The following is a 21,816-nucleotide window of genomic DNA, read 5'->3' as shown; positions in this document are numbered from 1 at the left end:
CCACAGGCCTGCTCATCACTTCAATTTTTTTTTTCTCAGTGACCCCATTAACTTGGCCAGATAACTTTAGGACTGCTCTGAGGCCGGAGACAGCTGAAATCATCTCAGCTATCCCAATAACTCAGATCCACCCAGAACGCCCCTTTTTTATCTGTCTAAATTTTAGCCGGATAATGACTTGTCCGGCTAAAATGTAGCCACAGAAGTGCCCTAGATATTCCAGAGCAGGCCTTTAGCCCGATAACTCACAAATTATCCAGCTGAATGCCTTTAATGTGGCCCTCTTGGTCTGTATAAATTATTAATTGGTGTTTTTTCGTTTTCCTTACAGACAGCAGTGGTCCATCAAGTACTGTATCAAGTGCTGGCCCTTCTTCACCCACCTCCACGGACAATTCAAGTCGTTTCAACTTCACTGAGAAGGCTTCCTTTAGCCCCCAGTCGAGCGAAGATCATCAAAGCAAATTCTCTGTGGAGGAGACGCTTCCTGATCAACAGCTGCCTGAATCAACTCTACGGGAGAAGCAGCCAGCCAAGGAGACAGGACTTTCGAGGCAGCAGTTTCCCGGCCTGCAGTCCGCTGAAGAACTATCTCTTCTGGGCCAGGAAATGCCCGCTGAAACAAGCCTACCATGTCAGCAGCTGCCCGGTGAGACAGCAATTCCCGACCGGGCGACTTTTCTGAGTCAGCAGCCATCTAGCAGGGATGCTCTGCACGAGCAGACTCTTACAGACGAAGCAGTTCCACAGGCCGAGGCAGCCTTTCTAAACCTGAAGCAGGGCACCGAGACAGATTTTCCAGGAGAGGGAACACCTCCAGACGAACAGCTGTATGGCGAAGCAGCTCTCGAAGGCCCACACTCCCCTGATGAGCTAACTCTTCAGGATCATGGGTCATCCTTAGAGGCCACCCTTTTGGACCAGCAAAGCCCCAGTGAGGCAGCTGTGCAGGAGTTAACTCTTCAGGAGCTAACACTACAATTATCTAATGAGCAGACGGCGTAGAACTGTCAGCTGCCCAGCTTCCAAATTATTTTAGGAATTTTTGGTGTTCACTCAACCAGCAGAGTCTCCAGGACTAGTACCCAGCCATTTAGCAAATGTTGTAGAGCCAGCAAACCTTCAGTCAACAGCCTTTTTATCAGTAGACCCTGGGGAACTAATAGCCTTTCAACAAATAGATGCTGCAAGACATGGAATTTCCATGAAGGTGCTGCTGGACCAGAGGACTCCATCCAACCGATGTGGTAGAATCACCAGCACTCTATTCAACAGATGCGGCCGAGTCTGCAGCCCTGTTCCATTCAGCGAATGCTACAGAACCAGTGGTCCTCCAGTTAACATGTGCAGGAGAACTAACAGGCACCCTGTAAGCAGAACCTTTAAAATCAGCGCCTGCCCACTCAGTGGGCTGTTTAGAGCAAGCAACGGTTCATTTTACTGATTCTGTGGAGTTGGCAGGCAAAAAGCAGATTCCAGTGGCTTTTGAGATGACAAGCAGGACAGTAACTGGTGCATCTTCTAAATTGTAGGCCACCTAAGATAGAAAACGTCTATATCGCTGCCTGATCTGCTCACCCAAAGGGTGCAGAACTTCAGGAGTTTCTGTTGAGAAACGGAAAAAAGTGAGGACATTGGCACAGTTAGAACAGTCTCTCCTTTTAGTTCAGCTCAGTGAAAGTGATGCAGTTCTTAAGAATAATAACGTTTTGTTTCTAGTGATTCAGAAGGGAAAAGGGGGTTTCTAAGATAAAGTTAAAGAGTAGCAAGGGGAGGACTTAAGTCTTAGCTGCAAATTGATAACTCTTGATCCCGTGAGTAAATGGTGGAAAAGAGCAGGACAGTGCCGCTCCTGATTATTACAAATGCGAAAAGGACACGGTTTTAGTGACTTTTTTTATTTTCTCATGTGGGAAAAAGTTGTATAACCAAAGTTTTGCTTAAAAACACACCAGTTCACACTGCCATCCCTTTATTGGTTTAAAAGGGAAAGGGGATGCTATGATTCCCATGGGTCTAAAATAGGAAAAATGTGGGGTTTTTTTGAAGGCACAGGTCTAAATGACCTTTCTGTAACAGCATATGAAGAACAAAATGAACTGAACAGGCACACTAGCGTTTGCTGTGGTCAAGTCAAATACTGGGGGCTGTGTGGAGGACAAGACCAGTATAATGGGTTTAAAAAAAAATCCCTAACAAGGTGCATGAAATGCAAACTGGGGGCCGCTGTTCTGAAACTACTGAATTCTCTTTTTGGTTTGTGTGTGGCACTAGAAGTGGAAGAACTTGTCTGCATTTAGACAAACTTCTGCGGGTGCGTTCCTTGGTTGACGTGGCAACTCCTTTCACCTCCAGCCGTCGCCTGGCAGGAGATCGCTTCAGCAAGGTCTCAGCAGAGCTGGACTTACTCGTCTAGCATTCCAGCTTCTGGTTTTTCCCTCATAAACTGGACCATAGCAAAGAGGCTCTCTGGTCTGCGCAACCGCAAACAGTGTTCTTCTTAAATAGAAACATGAATACTGTACTGTTACCAGAACTCTCCCTTTCCTTCAGCTGCAACTCCCAAATCAAGACGCGTCCTGCTGTGTTTGCGAAAAGCCCTGGGTGTTTTGGAACTGCCTTGCACTTGGTTCATGAGGTCCGTGAAGTGCACGGGTGGCCAACTCCAGTTCTCAAGAGCCACAAACAGGCCTGGTGTTCAGGATATCCACACACAATGACTGCACATGAGGTAGATTTGTATGCTGTGCCTCCATTGTATGCAAATCTATCTCCAGCATATTATTGTGGATATCCTGAAAACTTAGAAATGATGGCAGCTTGCGGGTCTGCCCAGCAAGCTTATGGTAGCATCAGCCATGCCATAAGGTGTCCCCTATAATGGTAACATCAGGGGATGGCATCTACCGTGACATACAAGTTACCCCCATACTTAGTTTCCCAAACCATTAAAGTCAGGTCCCTTGTTGGTTATTGTCTGAGTCCAATTCCCCATTATCTCTTATCTCTTGCCATTGAAGCAGACAGCAATGTTGGAGTTGCATCACAAGTATCAGGCTTATTGGTTAAGAGTAGTAACAATCGCATCAGCAAGTTACCCCCATGCTTATTTGTTTTCCCAGACCATAAAATTCAGTGTCCCTGTTGGTTGCTGTCCAGAACTAATTCCCCTTTTCCTCTTTTCCCTGCCATTAAAGCAGAGAGAAATGAGTTGCATCAACAGTATGAAGGCTTATTGGTTAAGGGTAGTAACCGCCACACCAACAAGTTACCCCCATGCGCTCTTTTCCTCATTTCCATCATCTAGCCTTTAGGGATCCACAGTGTTTATCCCATGCCCCTTTGAAATCTTTCACCGTTTTTGTTTTCACCACCTCCTCTGGAAGGGCATTCCAGGCAACCAACCTCTCTGTGAAGAAATATTTCCTGGTGTTGGTTCTGAGTCATCCTCCCTGGAGTTTCATTTCATGACCCCTAGTTCTACTGATTTCTTTCCAACAGAGAAGATTTGTCGATTGTGCATCATTAAGACCTTTCAGGTATCTAAAGGTCTGTATCATATCTCCCCTGCACCTCCTCTCTTCCAGGGTAATCATATTTAGGTCCTTCAACCTCTCCGCATAAGTCATTTGATGGAGTCTCCCCACCATTTTTGTTGCTCTTCTCTGGACCGCCTCCATCCTGTCTTTGTCCCTTTTGAGATACAATCTCCAGAACTGAACACTGTACTCCAGGTGAGGCATCACCAATGACCTGTACAAGGGGATTATCACCTCCTTTTTCTTACTGGTTATTCTGCTCTCTATGCAGCCCAGCATTCATCTGGCTTTAGCTATAGCCTTGTCACATTGCATTGCCAACTTCAGATCATCAGACACTATCACCTCAAGGTTCCTGTCTTGCTCTTTGCACAACAGTCCTTCACCCCCCCCCCAATCACATACAGCTCTTTTGGATTACCGCACCCCAGATGCATGACTCTACACTTCTTGGCATTGAATCCCAGCTGCCATATCTTTGACCACCATTCAAGCTTCCTTAAATCATATCTCATTCTCTCTACTCCTTCCATCGTGTCCACTGTGTTACAGCTCTTAGTATCATCCGCAAATAGACAAACTTTGCCTTCTATCCCTTCCACAATCTTGCTCACAAAGATGTTGAAGAGGACCAGCCCCAACACCGATCCCTGTGGCACTCCACTTAACACCGCTCTCTCTTCAGAGCAGGTTCCATTTACCATCACACGCTGTCTTCTATCCATCAACCAGTTTGTAATCCACATCACCACCTTGGCGCTCACTCCCAAGCTTCTCATTTTATTCACAAGCCTCCTTTGCAGGACCTCCTATCAAAACCTTTGCTGAAATCCAAGTAGATTACATCAAACGCTCTTCCTAAATCCAGTTCTTTAGTCACCAATCAAAAAAATAAATCTGATTTGTCTGACAGGAGCTTCCCTAAAGAATCCATGCTGCTTTGGGTCCAGCAATCCTCCCGAGTATAGATAATTCACTCCTTCAGCAGAGTCTCCATTACTTTTCCCATCACCTTTTTGTGGCTCATGAGGACTGATCTAATGAGATCTCCTGCCAGGTAACATATGGGGGAGGGGACGGGGAGTTTAAGCTATTTCCATGACTAAAACAATGCTTTAGAATATTGCCCACCTGTGGCCTCTGCGTGCAGACTTTTACTCACAGTAGCGGGAGACATTTCTGGGGTGGAGTAGGGAGCCACTTTTGAATGTATCAAACTGTGCGGGTAGTTCTTGCGCTGAAAAGCACTTGCACAAGTGAACAGATGCACAGATGTGCTTTTCCTGGGCTAATTTTGAAAGTGAAAGTGTGCGCATAATTTCACTTTGAGAAAGAGTGCAAAGTCCGTGGGTAAGAACCTGCAGTCTTTGCACGTATGTGCCCCCATGGGGTGGGCAATAGTTAAATTGCCTGGGAAGCTTGCAGGTCAGCCGAATTTCAAAGGGAGATAGCCTTTGACTGTTCCAGGCCAGCAAACACCTCTGTACTTGGAAGTTGCCAACCTGCAAGATAATTTTCAAATTGAAATGCCGCATGTACTTTCCTTTCCCTGGCCCTCAGGCCCACCCTTTATTCTTGCAGCCAAAGCTTTACCCACTGAGGGGAGGGCAATCTTCATTGCTATCCAAGCACCTCCCTTTGCCAGTCGGCCTCATATAAAACTTACATCAGGGGTAATCACCCCCAGCCTTTGAGGGCCACAGACAGATCCGGGTTTTCAGGATATCCCTAATGAGAGATGTACATGCAGACTGCCTCCATCATATGCATATCTGTCTGATGCATGTTCATTAGAGATATCCTGAAAACCTAAACTGTTTGCGGCCCTGCGGGCTGGGAGTGAATAGCGCTGGCTTACTTTCTTGAGCAGAAGTCATTATTTTTATTTTCAGTAATAGGGAAATGTAGATCATTTTGAGCCTAAGAGAATTTTAAGAGTTGTTAAAAGGTTAACTGCCCTGGAGCCTGTCGTTTATCCACCAGCAATAATATGGGAAGGCATTGATTGCATACAGCAGGACATGTCGGTTCCTGAGGACTGCCTTCCACTCGGGTTTTCAGGATATCCCTAATGAATAGGCAGGAGAGAGATTTGCATACGGCTGATGCAGGATGCATGCAAATCTACCTCATGCATAGCCAGTAGGGTTATCCTGGAAACCCAACCAGTTTGCAGTCCTGAAAGATCAGGATTTGACACCCCTGGATTAGCGTTTAGGACCGCAAGCTTTGTACAGTCTTTCTGGAGACCCATCTGAGGCAATCTTCTAAACAGACGGCAATTTCATCACAACCTGCTTTTAGAATACAGTCCCTGAATTGAATCCGCTTTGAAGTATCAGGAAAGGCAGAATACAAATAAATAATAATAATGTGCACTGAACACTGCCAATAGAACAAAGTTCTATGAACAGGAAGGATTTTATTTACTGAAGCAGAGATGTTGATGGTGTCAATGAAGATTGCTCTATATATTTTCCTAAACCTCTTGGAAATAGATTGCGTTTGCCATATTTAATTAACCTTTGGTATGACTTGAACAATGTTTTCATATTCCTCTTTCATGGAAATTTGCACGGGGTCAGGGTATTCTGACCAGTTTGGAGCTATGAGTAAGATGGGTGCTGAAAGGGAATTGTAATATAGTTAATGATGAAATATAATTATGAGTGAATTCATTTTTCTGCTTTGATATGTATAAAAGAAAAAGGGAAAAATCCTTTGATCATGAAAATGAGGGTGTGGGTTTGTTTTTTTTTTGTTAAAGAAAATCAGATTTCATTTGTACTAAATCAATAAATCTCTATATAATTTATGGATATATGCACATACATAAAATATTTAATTTATATGTGGAAGAGGTTGTCCAGCATGGACCCTGCAGCACTGTGGTTAGAGCAGGGCATGTTTTCTTGCTTCTTTGTGTTAAGTATTGAAGCTTTCCCGCACTCCACCAATTTGCTGCTGAAAGTGAGAAGCAAATACCTGTCAGTGGGGGTGAAGGGTGACGGGCTCAGCTGGCATGGTGCGTCATTCGTTCCACCCTGCCTGCTTGAGGGTCTCCGGCGTGCGCGCCTGCCGCTGCCGGCAACCTTGTTGGGCGTTCATTGGTGAGAAGCCGTGCCCATAGACCCCGGCATAAGAAGGTTGTGATCAGGGTGGTGCGTGGGTGATCGTGTGCAAAAAAAATAAAATAAAAGTATACCTCTGCTTTGGCCATACGTGCACTGCATGTTGGTGCATATTGGTGCGTGCAGTGTGCTGAAACACCTGTTTGTGTTAATAATGTCAAATGATGAGCTCTAACTTTGTTTGGCATGTGTTAAAAAAAAAATAATAATAATAAAGCAATCGACATGGAGGGAAAGTTACTTACTGCTGTCCATTAGGGTAGGAGATTTCTTTCTTTTTTTTTAGTCTCTGCAATAAAGGTTTTGTATCATACAGGACTTCCTTCCTGATGCACACACTGACCTGCCGTGGTTCCCTTCTTGTCAGCTGGTCCACACGTTAAGCTCATCTCCCACTTTCTTCAGCTCATTGTCTGTGTCCGTCGAGATCCGTCTGCCTTTGTGAAGACTTGTAAATGCTGCCGTGTTTTCCCTATTACAAGTGGAGAAAATATATCTTTTAATAGTTCTTATGCGTGTGAGTGTCTTTTTTTTTTCTCGCTTGGGTTGTGCTTTTTCTATTGTACATTGTTCTAAGCCTGTCTAAGGCAAAATAAAGTCAGATCATGCAATCAGCATGACTGGGATGTGACATCTCCCTTTATTTCTTCTTCTAAATCCCATTGGTTAACCTTTAATATTTACACTCTGACCGCTGGACATTGTAATGGTTTCCCCATAAAATCTTGTGCATGCACTGTACATCATTACATCATTTTAATCTGTACTGTCAGTTAATGTAGAGAGAGAAGCATGGATTTTGTTCTAGCTCTGGCTGAAAACCCAATCGATATTGATTTGTAGAACTGCCCTTGCTAAAACCTGTTTTCTCTGCTTGTCTGTCTTTAGAAACTGAAGAAAGACATTAACAAAGCTTTGCCCAGGTACACCTGTGTCACCGAGCATTCTTCTCTAGACATTTAAATAGTGGTGTTTTTTCTGTCAGAGTTCAGCCTCCATCCACATTGTTTTCTATTTTAAGCTGCTGCAGTTTCTAAGAAGAAAAATTAAAAAAAAATCCCACCCTGCCAGACTTATCTATGCAGCTCGATAGCATCCCGGATCCCGCAGGCCATTGGAATGAGGGTTTAGCTAATGGACTCTGCTTCCAAAAGAGCTGCTCGCCTGCCACATTTGTGGCAAAAGTGGGGGCGCTATGGTGTGGGTCCCACTATAAAAAGGAACGGGCTCTTTCCCTAAGGTTCCCAGAAGTTCTAATGTATGTCAGTGTTCTGCTTGACCACGTAGCATGGGGCGACGCGAGTCAGCCCTTCAAGGAGTGCCTTCGGGTGTCACAGTAACCATTTGCAATGATTTTCCAATTGTGGTGATGTCATACCACTGCTTTCACTTGCTATTACATGAGCAGACTGGTTGGCACACAAGGCGATGGTATTATGCAGAATGAACAAGCTCAGGTTTTGGATTCCCACCACACAGAAAAGTGAGCATGGCCTTTGTTTCACACCATAAGTAGCGTGGAAAGACCCCCTTGTCTTGCGGATACCCTGAGCTAATTCACCAGCTGATGCAATAAAGTGCGTTCAGCAGAACTCAGTTTTGCTCGTTTGTTGTGTGTGCATTCTGTGCGCGTAAAGCTTACTGCCAATGCAGGAAGGAGTTTTACATGCATAAAATGTGCATGCATAAAATGTGCATGTAAAACTGTGCAGCCTGCTTAGCACCCTTGCATGGAAATTCCATGCAAATAAAGGCATTCATATCCCCCCCCCCCCCCCCCCCAATGCAGAAAGGGTGGCTTAAACCTAATTTCCCTAGCTTTAGAAATTTGACTCCTCTTCCGAGCTAAACTTTTCAGGGTTAGCGTTAGTCTTGGGGGGAAGTTGGAGTTTTGATACTGGTACCTGTCGTCTGGATTTTATGTGCAGATAACATGCTTTGTAGACAAAAAGCCTGATTTTTGCACATAAAATATGATTTATATCCACAAAAAAAGCTTTCTGCGCTGAAAGTTTTTGTGTACACAAGTTAGGAGCACAACTGAAAATATGCTCCTATCTTTCTGCTCTTAACTCTGGGCAAATCATAGTTTATAACCTGATTTATGCCAACAAATCGTTTTCCACGCATAAGCTTGGTTTTCTGCGCCCTAAGTCTTTCTGGGCACTTTTTATAATTCCCAATGCATACCATTAATTTACTGCATGAAGAGTTAGAAAAAAAATTCACTTGTGTATTAGGAAGCTCTGTGCTGAATTTCAGCCCCCAGTTTTAACGCTCAGCTTTTTGCATCGGCCTCCCTTAGGGCTGGATTTTCTATCTTCGCACACCTCTCTGAATCCCGCGGTAATGGGGCGGGGGCGGGGGGGGGGGCGAAGTGGGCCTGCGAATGCCGGCAGCGATCGCACTACCGTGGTGTTAGCGCTGCCGGCTTTTGCACCCAATAGCTCCATCGTGAAAAGTGGTGCTATTGGGCGCGCTACTGGCAGCGATAAGGGGGGGGGTGGTGTCTTACCTTATCGCCTCCAGCGAAGTTTCCGCAGCGTCCGCACCGACTCCTCCTCTTCCGGCGCCGCCCCAATCTAGCTATCGCACGCGAAAAGTCGCTTTTCACCTGCGAAAGGGTTAGAAAATAACCCCCTAAGTGTCCTCTGCACTAAGGTTGTAACCCACACGCCACCGTTTCAGTGCCGGTTGAATCTATTTAGCTCAGGCAGCAGTCAGATACCGGGCACCAATGCCGACTGGATCGTGACGAAAAGACATGGAGGCATGGGAACCAAAACTGGCTGCCAACTAACCAACTTCCCCACCTGCTCCAGCTTCACTTTCACTGCGGTCCTTCTGCTGGGTTGCCTGTTGAGATGGGGGGGTCACAGACAAGATGGACGGATACGCGCTCCTCTTAGGTGTTCTTTGCTTTGAAAACAAAACGCCTACAAAATGATCGTAAAACCTTATGCAATGAATACATATAGCTAGAACCACCACCATTTGTTGTAAATCTGAGGTCTGATACTGCCGTCATGTTGGGGTGTCCCAAGACCTCTTGTAAATGAATTGGGGGGGGGGGGGGGGGGGGGTTAAAGGGAAGGGGGGTTGGCTTAGAGGAAACTAGATTTTGCTGTCTGATATGAATAAATGTTTTTGGTCATTTTTCAGCTCACGATCCCCAGCTGGTCAAAGAGATCAGGAGGAAGCACTCCGTCCTGGCACACTGCCTGTTCAAAGCTGAGATAAGCAGAGGCTGCTTAAAAAAGGTCTCTTCCTTCTCACTAACAGGCTGGCCGTCCCTGTTGCCAGGATACGAGCAGGTTGCTATGGAAATGACAGCATCCCCTACAGTAGCGCCGAGCTAGAAAATGTGGCTGCTTCTGGTCTCCTCTTATCAGAAGAGCAGCTCTCCTCCCCGCCTCCAAGCTGCATCCCTCCGTGACCTTGCGTTTCAACCTTGACAGGCGCACCTAGGAACCAGGTGAGCTATGGCCCTGCAAGTTTTTTCTTTGTGTTCAATATGCAAGATTTCTCCTTTCAGTTCCCTTGTTGGGCACTAGATGGCGTTTAGCGCTGACATTTCACTGATCCTGCTGCATCAGGAAATCCAACCAGGGAGATGGAGGAGATCTGGAATTTTCCTGCTTTAGCAAAATGCTGTCAAACTGTTAACATAGGGCTCTTTGGGCTGTAAGATTTTCAACAAACAGATGTAGCATTGGGCTTCCTCTGGGAACATGAGGGAAATTCGCTCACAATGATTTGATTTATTTTTATTGCAATAAAACTCTCGGTTGCTTTACAGCTGCAGCGGGAAGGGTGACAAACAGTGCAAGGCTTTGTCACATCCCAGTTTTTAGCTCTGTAGTTGAAGTCACTCGCTTAGAGCTCAGTTCACCCAAAACTGGGACTTAGAAATCTTTTAGGCATAAAGATATTCATTGATCTCAGAGAATAAAAGTATTCAAATCCTATTTCCATGGCAGTATCCAATCCATAAGCCTCATTATTCCTTTCCCGATATGCATTTTCCTGCCACTATCAACAGCTGGAGTTGGGCAAAGCAAGTGCTTTGAGCATGCTCTGACCATGGCGTCCTCTCAGACAAAGGGAAAGACACAAAAACAATTTGATCATAGTTCAATCACCGGCACTGTTGCAGGGAGAGGGGTGGCCTGATGCATGGAGTACTAGGTTGGGAACCAGTAGTGCAGGGTTTAATTTCTGCTTTTCCCCACTGATAATAACCTTATATCCTGTTGCCTCAGATATTTACTTAGAAGCTGATGTGTATAGAATTGCATGCACTGATTCCATTTTAGCGTGAACTATTTAGCTAATGATACATATCTGCATAGAAGACTGATAGCAAAATAGCGTGTGTTGTTTTGCTATGGAAATTTTTGCAAAAACATTTAACTACACCTTACTGAGATGTAATGACTTTTTGTAAATCACATTTGCAAAAGGTTTTTTTTTTACATGTAGTTTAGTTATGCATTTAAAGGTAATGAGGTGCTTTGCATAATTGTGAGTCATTTGTCTATGAATTTAATTAAAATGTTGCAAGCCATAAAACAATGTATACAAATAGATATGAAGCAAACTGTTCAATTTTGTGCACTAAAATGGCAAATAGTGTGCACTTTCCCATTTAATGGGTATGGGGTAACCTGCATGGAGCGGCAGTTACTACTCTAAACAAATTGTTGGGCAGACAAGATGGACTAGGTGTGTCTTTTCCTACCATCATTTGCCCTTTTAGTGCACAAAGGTAATCTTTGCGCATTCTGCAAACGTTAATGCATCAACTTCTTAAACTGTAAGTTCTTTGGGGCAGTGATCCATAAATATGTTCAAGTTTGAAGGCTGCAATATCAGAAAATGTAATGGCAAAACAACCTTGTATTATACACAAAATTGAACGCCAAACCATGAGGATAAACAAATACTAAAAAATGGGAGTCAGAATCAGAAAGATTGTGCTATTTCAAATATAATCCACAGGCTGTTGCCCACAATGGGCTGCAACCGGTATCATATGAGAGCACTTAGTTTGTGTCACTCACTTCTTCCTATATTCCTATTTTATTCACTTTTTTAATTATTAAAATAAAAAAATAATTGTGTGATACTATTAAATTCTCTAAACTTGTAATTGCTTATCTGTGCATTACTTATCTGTACATATTTAAACAATTCAATATCTTCAAAACTCTTCATAAACCCGCTGCGGTACTTTTACTTCAGTTCCAAAACCCGACATTGCCAATGTTTTGGCATTTGAAAATGCATCAGGGGAACAACATAACTCTAGAAACAAAGAACACACAAAAAACCCATCAATTTTAAAACCATTCTTAATAAAAGAAGACTGGCTGACGACTGTGTGTTCTTTCTTTCTAGAGTTGTGATGTTCCCCTGATGAAGGCATTCAGGGTCCCTGGAGGGAAGGGTTCCCCAGCTTGGAAGCCCTGGTGCTGGACTCCCAGTTGAGGCTTATTTCTGCAATAGCTGGGCTATGAGGAAAGACTAAAGAGGTTAGGACTTTTCAGCTTGGAGAAGAGACGGCTGAGGGGGGATATGATATGATAGAGTTGTTTAAAATCATGCGAGGTCTAGAACGGGTAAATGTGAATCGGTTATTTACTCTTTTGAATAATAGAAAATGTAGGGGGCACTCCATGAAGTTAGCATGGGGCACATTTAAAACTAATCGGAGAAAGTTCTTATTCACTCAACGCACAATTAAACTCTGGAATTTGTTGCCAGAGGATGTGGTTAGTGCAGTTAGTATAGCTGTGTTTAAAAAAGGATTGGATAAGTTCTTGGAGGAGAAGTCCATTACCTGCTATTAAGTTGACTTAGAAAATAGCCACTGCTATTACTAGCAACGGTAACGTGGAATAGACTTAGTTTTTGGGTACTTGCCAGGTTCTTATGGTCTGGATTGGCCACTGTTGGAAACAGGATGCTGGGCTTGGTGGACCCTTGGTCTGACCCAGTATGGCAATTTCTTATGTTCTTAAGCAAAGTGGGGCATGAATGGGGGGAAATAACCCTGGGTCCTTGTGAAGGAAGGTCTATAGTGCTGTAGCTGAACGGAGGCCGGATCCGATTGATCTGGTAACTCAAAGAAGCAGGAGGCAATAGCCATACCTAAAAAGAAACTCGCTGATCAATGTTTCCTCAATCACAGCAGCAGCATGCACACTATAGCAATTTAACCAGAGCTAGAATTGATTAGTTCTTTAGTGGAAAATCAAGACTAGAAAAGTCTATTAGGGGAAACCTGGTTAGAGAGCAGTGAACTGGCAAACGTGTCTCCTGATTTGTGCTTTTCTATGTTTCTGCATGGCTGAAATCCCTTTCTCCGTTCCATGACAAGCCGTTGTAGAACTCTTTGGACTTTTTAACATATTTATAAATAACCTGGAAATGGTAACTATGAGTGAGGGGAGCAAATCTGCCGATAACACAAAATTATTCAAAGTTGTTAAATCACAAGAGGATTGTGAAAACTTGCAAGACTGGGAGAATGGGCATGCAAATGGAACATGACATTTAATGTGAACAAGTGCAAAGTGATGCATGTAAGGAACAGCAACCCAAATTATAGCTACACAGTGCAAGGGAATCGCCACCCTGGAAAAGGATCTAGGCATTGTCGTGGATAATATGTTAATTCTCTGCTTGATGTGCCACAGCAGTTAAGAAACAAATAGAATGCTAGGAATTATTAGGAAAGGAATGGAGAATAAAACAGAGAATATCATAATGCCTTTGTATCGTTCCATCACTGTATCTCAAAAAAGATATAGCAGAATTAGAAAAGGTACAGAGAAGGGCGACCAAAATGATTAAGGGATTGAACAATTCCTCTATGAGAAAAGGCTAAAGAGGTTGGGGCTCTTCAGTTTGGAAAAGAGATGACTGAAGGGAAATACGATAGAGGTTTATAAAATAATGAGTGGAATGGAATGGGAGAATCCAAATCAGTTGTTTACTCTTTCCAAAAGTATGAAGACTATGGGACATGCAATGAAGTTAGTAAGTAGTTCATTTAAAACAAATAGGAGAAAATATTTTTTTACTCAATGTATAATTAAGCTCTTGAATTCATTGCCAGAGGACATGATGAAAGGTGTTAATATAGCTGGGTTTAAAAAAGATTTGGACAAGTTCCTGGAGGAAAAGTCTATAAACCATTATTAGGGTGGATTTGCAGAAATCCATTTCTTATCTCTGGAATAAGTAGCATAGAATCTATCTACACCTTTGGATCCTGCCAGGTACTTGTGACCTGGATTGGCCACTATTGGAAACAGGATACTGGGCTTGATGAACCTTTGGGCTGACCCAGTATGACAAGTCTTATGTTCTTAAGTTGGGGAATATAAGAAATAAGAAAGCTCACATCATGTACAACCAAAAAGCAACACATGTCATGATGGGGCATCTGACCTACAGTCTTTGTGTGATTATCTCTGGATGATTTGCATTCTACCCAGATTTAGACAATAGGCAAGGGCTGCTACATTTTGAAAGTGCCAAATACCTGAGCTGAAGAGTGGCCAGCCCCTGCTTGTCTTTTGGCCATGTGCTGACACTGCTTCAAAGGGGATGTTACACTGGTCCCGGCTTCCCCCCCACTCCACTCCTGTCTAATGAGCACCAAAATCTTAAATCTGGCCTTGGGCTCTGTCTGTGAGGAATCGGTATACCTGATGTACAGGAGATCAATGAAACCTTACACTACACATGAACATTTCTTTTTCCTTTGTAGAAGACCTTACTACCTGGCAGAGGTGTATATAAAACAAGCGCTCTCATACTATCCCTATATTCCTCTTCTGAACTGCAGATGCACAGTTATCATCATGAAGCAAATCATATTCAGCTGCACATGTGGACAAGGACAAAAAAAGGGGGCTGCTTCTTGCTTTTTTTGCTGACATTTTTCCATTATCGAGAGCCAGGAGTTCATTTCTGAGCAACCCAGAAAAAGTGTCCTAGCGATATGAAGTCGGAAGAACCAAAAATTAAAAAGAAAAAAAATACATTTTTTAATTTAAAAAAATCTGCCCCGCCGGTCAGCAGATTAGAAAAATGGATGCTCAATTTTACCGGCGTCCGTTTTCCTAACCCGTGGCTGTCAGTGGGTTCAGAAACCGACGCCGGTAAAATTGAGCATCGGTTGCCAGACCCGCTGACAGCCACCTCCATGCTAAAAAGGAGGCTCTAAGGACGCGCTATTGTCCCTAGCGCCTCCTTATTAGCGTGACCCCTCATTTAAATAAAGAATTGCGCGCCCAGGAGAGGTGGCTGGGCGTACATCGGGAGAGCGGGCGCTCAACACGGAGTGCCTGCGCGCCTGCCAAGCTTATAGTATCGGCCTATTTGACAGATAGTGGATACCATGTGAGCACCTTTTGGGGCCATTTGTATCACTCTACAAGACTACTTAAATTGTTTTTGTGTGGCTTCGTCCTTGATGTATCATCCGGTGGCGAAAACTAATACGCCCATGGCAGTAAGCCTTAGGAATTTATGTTTCATGTATTGAATTTACTAAAACGACAACGGATTCATTTTTTGTGCACCACTTAGCTGTGAATGTCTTTTATTAATGGTATTCAAGTTTCTGAAATTCTAGAATATAAAGCAATTTAAACGCGTTTACCTGTTCGTACAAACCATTGGTAAGCCACCAGCTAATACTATCCTTATGTGTGCGCTGCTCTTATGTTGTCCTTGATGCAAAATATAATACGCTGTTTGTTTTCGTTTAGATGTGTGGCCCCTCCCGAAGCAATTTCCCACGAAACAGGGTCTGCGTCAGGGGACCTTGTAACCTATGTTTGAACTTATATCTCTGATGATTCATTCGAGAGATCTTAAATTCTTTGGATCAATAAATAAAAACAATTGGATAACAAGACGTTTTCTTCTGCCTATTAATGCACAAGCCTATATGTTTTACATAAATCAGAAATAAATGATTGAAAATACCATTTATATTAGATTTTATTTTATATTTTGAAGGTTGGGATACTTGGGCTAGTTTTGGGCTACACTAGGGTTATATATCCCGTTTAAAACCCGAAGCGCGCTTAAGACCAAGCGCCAAGACAAGTGCGGACATCGGAGCAGGACGTCCCTGAGCGCACTCTGCGCCGAGTCGAGCAAGATCCCCCTTTTACGTTCCCACTGCATGGCTAAGGCTCCTCCCATCCGCCGTGGGAAGCAGCGTGGAAGAAGGCACCTAAGCAGGTGGCGTCTCCCAGGAGCACGATCAGACAAAGCAGCGTGGCCCCACGTGAAACACTGGGATAAATGGGGGAAATGATTGCCTGACCGCCTTATCCCTTTCAGAGCTGCAGCGGTGGGGGAGGGGTGGCGGGTCCTCAATAATGAAGGGCACAGAGTGGCCTCTCAGAGGTGTATGCGGTGGCAAAACTGTTAGTGGCAGTTTATCTCTCACTTAACCAAAAGATGTGGGGTTGGGTGGGAGCGGGGAACATAGCGTTCGGAATTTCCCGCGCTTTCAGCGCAGCATGGTAAAATCCTCGCGCTACAGAACAGCTCCCCATGGAGGAGCGTTATTGCACCTTGAATATTCTATGAATTGTATGTGTATGCATGCGTGTCAGACTGGCAGCACCTGAACTGCTGGCTTTCTGTAGGAATTTGGGAAGGTATGAATGCTGCTTGTCTGCATGTATGTGTCTGTGTGAGAGATTCCGTGAAAGCTTTATCATTGCCGGTATATATATATATATATATAGTAGTGTTATACATTATGCATACAATTGATTGCCTATGTGTGTGCATGCCCGCGCTCCAGGTTCAGCAGCATCCTGTACATCTTAGTAAATGCAGGTTTCAGTGTCTCAGTTGTCCAGCTAAATAAATACTTCGGAAGGCAAGAGGCAGCTGAGGTGACGATGCATTTCTAAACCTTTCAGATCCCCTCTCCGCTCAATCTTTCTGGTGCACAAACAAGAAGGAACTTGAGTTCCAGTGAGGGGAGAAGGCGGGTGGGTTCATTAGAATTGCAAGCATGCTGCTAGCTGCAAGCTGCCATTGTTTTCAGAGTGACAATTTGTTTTTTTTGCTGTGTGGGTGCCATTCCACGCAGTCAGCCCCTTTGCCCTGCGCAGGGAGCGCGAGAGAAACAGTGCTGCTTTCACCGAGGGCTTTGTCTTGAAGGAGGAAAAGGAACAAGGCGCAGAAAACAAGTCCAGCATCTGTCGCCCGCCAAGCAGCTCGTGACTCCAGTGACGTCACTGCGCCATTCAGACCCTGCCAAGCGCGGGCCCGGAGGAGAGCGGGAAGGGTGAGGCGCGCGCGCGCAGTCCTGGCTGCTGCAGACCCCTCCCCCTCGCTCGCTCTCTGTGTCCCATTGTGCGAGCGGCAGCTGAAGGGCGCACAGCTGCCTTCGGGATCGAGCGCTGGACTGAATAAGGGGCTTCACCGAGAGACAATGCTCATTGTCTCTCGGTGCTTGTGCTATTTCCTTGCGTCTCCGAAAAAGTCGGTGTCTGCGGGCCTTTAATCACTTATGCGCCCCCCCTTCCCCGTCTGTCCTAGGCCTTCTGCCACCCGCCTCTTTTCCTTTAGTATTTATAGGGTGTTCTCTAAATTCCTAGGATGCAACCCAAAAATCTGAGCAATTTCCCGAGGAAGTGGAATGCTGACCCCTTTGCCACGTGGCACGTGAACGCGTATCCTCACAGTGGAATCTTGATGCTCTATGGACAAGGTCCAGTGCTTGAAGGCGTGCAGAGCAATAGCCAGAGAAAGGCCTCTGGGCCTATCGTTTCAAGCATTTCCTTCTGCTCTGTGCCCAAGGGGAGGCTCTTCATTTCAGTGGCAATGAAAGAGATTTTATTCTTTTTAACTCTCCATACTGCAACAGTCCTAACTGCAGAATGATGCAGCTACAGAAAGCAAACATTAAAATGCAGAAGAAGAATAGCACCAACTTCAAAATAGCTAGCCAGTGATTGAAGGGAATTAAAAATGCAGTGTTGCCGTAACAGATACAGATATGAGGGAAGCATGATACAGCCACATACAAGACTGCTAACCTTGTAGGATTATCCTAGAGACTCCAGGAATTGAAGCTTAAACAGTGCAAGCAACCCTGGAGAAAATATGCATATCTAGAACTGGAAAATACGAAATGGCAAATCAGACATCAGCTTTTAATTCATATATCTCAGGAGACTATAATCCAATTGGTGTTTGCAATGGTAAGTTTAAAAAAAGAGATGGTATGAGCAAAGGCACTCCAGAACACCGAACCGTTGCAAGGTAATTACAATAACATGCATTGTGGATGTCAGGGTGTTCTATTTATATTATTATTGTTTTTAAGAACTGCATGGAATTAACATTTAAAAATGAATTAGAAAGTAAAGTAGATCCTACCCCCCTTTTCTTGGTATTACTGGTGATTTTTTAGCATTGCTCTACATCATGTACTTGAAGTTGTGTAGATACTCAGAATCCTCAGTGAGCCCACTTCTGACGATCATGGACCTCCAAGAATGAGTCCAGCCAAAGCAAAGTTGTTCAGCAATAAAGATGAGCAGTAATAGCACTACATCCACTGATGACTGGCTCTACAGACCTGATCCATCAAGGTCTTTTCCCGTAGACACAGGATAGGAGAAAGGCCTTACGTGAATCAGGCCCTATTCCTCCCTACCTTTGTATTACCACATGTAGCTGTTACTGTGCATCACTTGATTTTATAGAGTATGTTTGAATCAAACGGGTTCTCAGTACACTTTCAGTGTATGTTTAAATCATCTTTACCACAGAAGAATGCTCAAAGGGGTGAATAGAAAAGGAACAATATTCTTATTATTTAAATACAATGAAAATGGCAGAAGGAAGATCTAATGACTTGTCCAGAGTCACATATACAGACAATGGGATGGGGGAGCCTTCACCTCAGATTCCGGCTTTTTCCTGTTACCACTAGATTGCACCTTCTTGTATAAGCTTGTCCTGTTTGGATGGAGGGTCAAGGCTCCTTCATGCGAGTTTCTTGTTATTTTCATAGTTCAAACTCAATTATACAATGCTCCAGGGGAAACACAGACAGAAATACATTAAGGGGCAGATTTTTAAAACCCTATGCGCGCCGAGCCTATTTTGCATTGGCCTGGCGATGCGCGTATGTCCCGGGGCTTGAAAAAAGGGGCTGGGCATGGGGGGTCTGGGGCAGGGACGTGGCCAGAGGCCTCCGTAGGGCCTCTAGGCCGGGGGATCGCGCGCCGGCACTTGGCTGGCGCGTGCAACCTACACCTACCTAGAGGCAGGTGCAACTTGAAAAATAAAGGTATTGGGGGGGGGGGGGGGGGGGGGGGAACAGGGAAAGCCATCGGGGCTTCCCATCGGGGCTGCGCGCGCATGTTATAAAATCGGGCGTAGATTTGTGTGCGCAGGATTGCACGCACAAATCTACACCCTCGCATAGGTATTAAAATCCGGCCCTAAGGGAAACCAGCTGGATGGTTCTCTTTTTAGCTCTTTTCAGTTATACGGCAAGTCACAGTTTACACCAGAGGTGGCCAAATCTGGTCTTCAAGAGCCACAAACAGGCCTGGTTTTCAGGATGTCCACAATGAATATCCATGAGATAGATTTGCATGCTTTGCTTCCAGTGTGTGTGAATACATCTCATGCATATTCATTGTGGACATCCTGAAAACTAGGCCTTTTTGTGGCTTTCGAGAATCAGCCACCCCTGGGTTATACATTTCTAACTCTTACTGCTTAGTGCGTATTCAGAGGTTACACTTACAACATGCTTTCCTCACTATTTTGTTTGTCTCTTAACTTCCATATTACTTTGTAAGTAACTTTGCAGGAAGCTTGAACCAATACACTTAATTTCTTATACCATCTCTGAAGTTTGGATAACGAGGCAGGCAGCCAGTTCGCAATCTGCTGATGGTTGGCACCATCCCACCAGCATGGTGGTATACAAGTCATTTTTTTTCACTCTCCTTCCCTTTGGGTTTGCTTTAATACTGTCAACACAAAAAGTATCAACAAAGTTTTCCTTTAAAATGTAGTTTAAGTAGATGAGGAAAGAGATATTCCCTCCCCCAAAATCCAGCATTTGGACCCTTTGCCGGCCACTAAATGCAACAACTCCTGCTTCCAATCTCCCCCAAAAAATGAACCGATTTCATACAGGATGCATGAAAACTTTACATTAAAAACAAACTAATTTACAAGAAATGGAGGACTCTAGGGAAGGGGATGGGATGCATAAGGACATGAAATGTTTCATATTCTGTCAATGCTGATGTGCTTTCGCGTGTGCAAAGAAAAACTCCCAGAGAAATCAATGGGTCTCCCACCCATCCAAGAATGCAGCAGGGGGGGTGATGGCCTGAGGGATACTCTGCTGAGATCGATGGACCTTCATACCTTCTCCTTGCCTTTCCTGAAGGCATGCCTGCCAATCTGGCCTGCCTGTAGAGGTGCACCATAAAGTGTGGCCACAGTATCAGGGCATAGTCTTCTTACATAGTGAACATTCCCGGGATCAGACAAACATTTCCTTTCAATTATAATTTGCTTTTAAATAACATCTGATGATGTAACCACTTCTCTTCCAAAGCTTATGCTACGATAAATCTGTTAATCTACAAAGTAGTAACACAATACCTGCATACCATTTCCACTGAACAAAAAGGATATTAAATAAACAGTGACATTTATATTGGATCTTATTCATGGGTGTGCGCTACTGCACCAAGTCCCTTAGGTTATAACTGTTGTGTCCCATGCAGGTCGTATTGTTTTTAAATCTGTGCAAATAAAAGTGAAGATTATTCTTCCCAAACATAATCTATAAGGTGCCACTGACTCATGGCTACCCTTTTGGTTGACCTCTGCCTTAAAAACATGGAGGGGGTGACAGATCAGAACTCCCTTTAAGTTCGACCAGGATTCCCTCCCATGGAGTGTGAACGCTGCCTTGGCAGCCTTCCCCAACCCTAAGCAGGATCTGGGAATGAAATCCAGGTCTCTCTCCCAGGGCAGCGCACAGCACTGGGATATTTTACTCCACAGAATGTTCTGATGTAAGTGCCCTGCAGGCTGCGCCGGTGTGGCTCACGTGCTGAGGCCCCACTGCCTCGTCTTTCCCCACAAGCCGTGTTTTGGGCTGAACACACATACAGACTCCAAAAAGCTGATGAATTCCAGTTTCCCATTCATGTATTTTTTATTGTTTATATTTCAGGATGTTTCCCTTTTACAGTAATTCAGAGTTACAGAATATTGCACACAGAGATGAGGGGGAAAAAAATCATTAAAAAAAAAAAAAGAGAATCCTCGAAGAACTAAAGTTAATAGTAACATGGGACTGAAATCTAAAAATAAAACAAACAAACAAAAAAAGAGAAAATAGTTATGGCCCTGTTTATACAACATCCAGCATAGAGAGAAGCTATCAGGTGTACAATTTGCCATTTCAATACAATTAAGACGTTCACTTTGTATATATTTTTTAAAATAGTTTTTTATTTGTATCTATTACATAGAGGAGTATAACTTATTACAGTCCACATGCAGAAACAAGCAGAAGCTGATTTGAAATGTTTCTCTATATGTTATCTATATTTTAAGTTTCATGGTAGTTATGGGTTTAGACTGTACCCCTTGTATGATAAATCAGTTATTATATACAGCCCAATAGCATTCCCCACCCCCCCCCCCCAACCACAAAATAATGTGCAGAATTTGTTTTAAGGGTTAGTAAGCTGAATTGGACAGGGTACTCCAGCATGACCTGAGCTCTGCGCATAAGACTTTACACAACTCTGGGGAAAGTGGCGCAAGAATCACAGAAACCGCAGTCCATGAACTGTTCGGGGTGCTCCTGGGCATTACTTTACCACCCTTCGTGGCACAGCATTGTTAATAATAATTTCAAAGCTTCTTACAAAATCTGGAACAGCTGAATATCAGACCATTCGATGTAAGGGGAAAAAAAAAAAAAAAAGAAAATATCTCACAGACGTAATCAGCTTCACATCTATCCGTAACATCTCTCCTTACCGTATGAAAATCTTGCCATTTCGCATGGTTAAGCTGCAGTGCAGAATTCTGTCAAAGTG

At 44.0% G+C, this 21,816-nt stretch overlaps 1 protein-coding gene and 1 long non-coding RNA gene across 19 annotated transcripts in view; both read left to right on the top strand.

The window, feature by feature from the left end:
• PPIP5K1 (diphosphoinositol pentakisphosphate kinase 1) overlaps window positions 1–3,038 on the top strand; it is a 149,781-nt gene extending 146,743 nt beyond the window's left edge. For all 18 annotated transcript variants that reach the window (XM_029574303.1, XM_029574314.1, XM_029574313.1 and 15 more), the window contains one exon: window positions 332–3,038. In XM_029574303.1, coding sequence (XP_029430163.1) covers window positions 332–1,005 — 674 coding nt within the window. In that variant the 3' untranslated portion in view covers window positions 1,006–3,038. The remainder of the gene's footprint in view (window positions 1–331) is intronic.
• A 1,221-nt stretch (window positions 3,039–4,259) lies between these two features.
• On the top strand, window positions 4,260–15,625 carry LOC115075204. The gene is made up of 3 exons (XR_003852462.1): window positions 4,260–7,187; window positions 9,833–10,145; window positions 15,457–15,625. It is a non-coding gene; the product is annotated as an uncharacterized LOC115075204 (long non-coding RNA).
• Window positions 15,626–21,816: the final 6,191 nt, after the last annotated feature.

This window comes from Rhinatrema bivittatum, chromosome 13 (genome assembly GCF_901001135.1).
Source record: "Rhinatrema bivittatum chromosome 13, aRhiBiv1.1, whole genome shotgun sequence".
Lineage (NCBI taxonomy): Eukaryota > Metazoa > Chordata > Amphibia > Gymnophiona > Rhinatrematidae > Rhinatrema > Rhinatrema bivittatum.
Note: the sequence above shows the minus strand (reverse complement) of the source record. Positions and strands in the feature narration are given on the sequence as shown.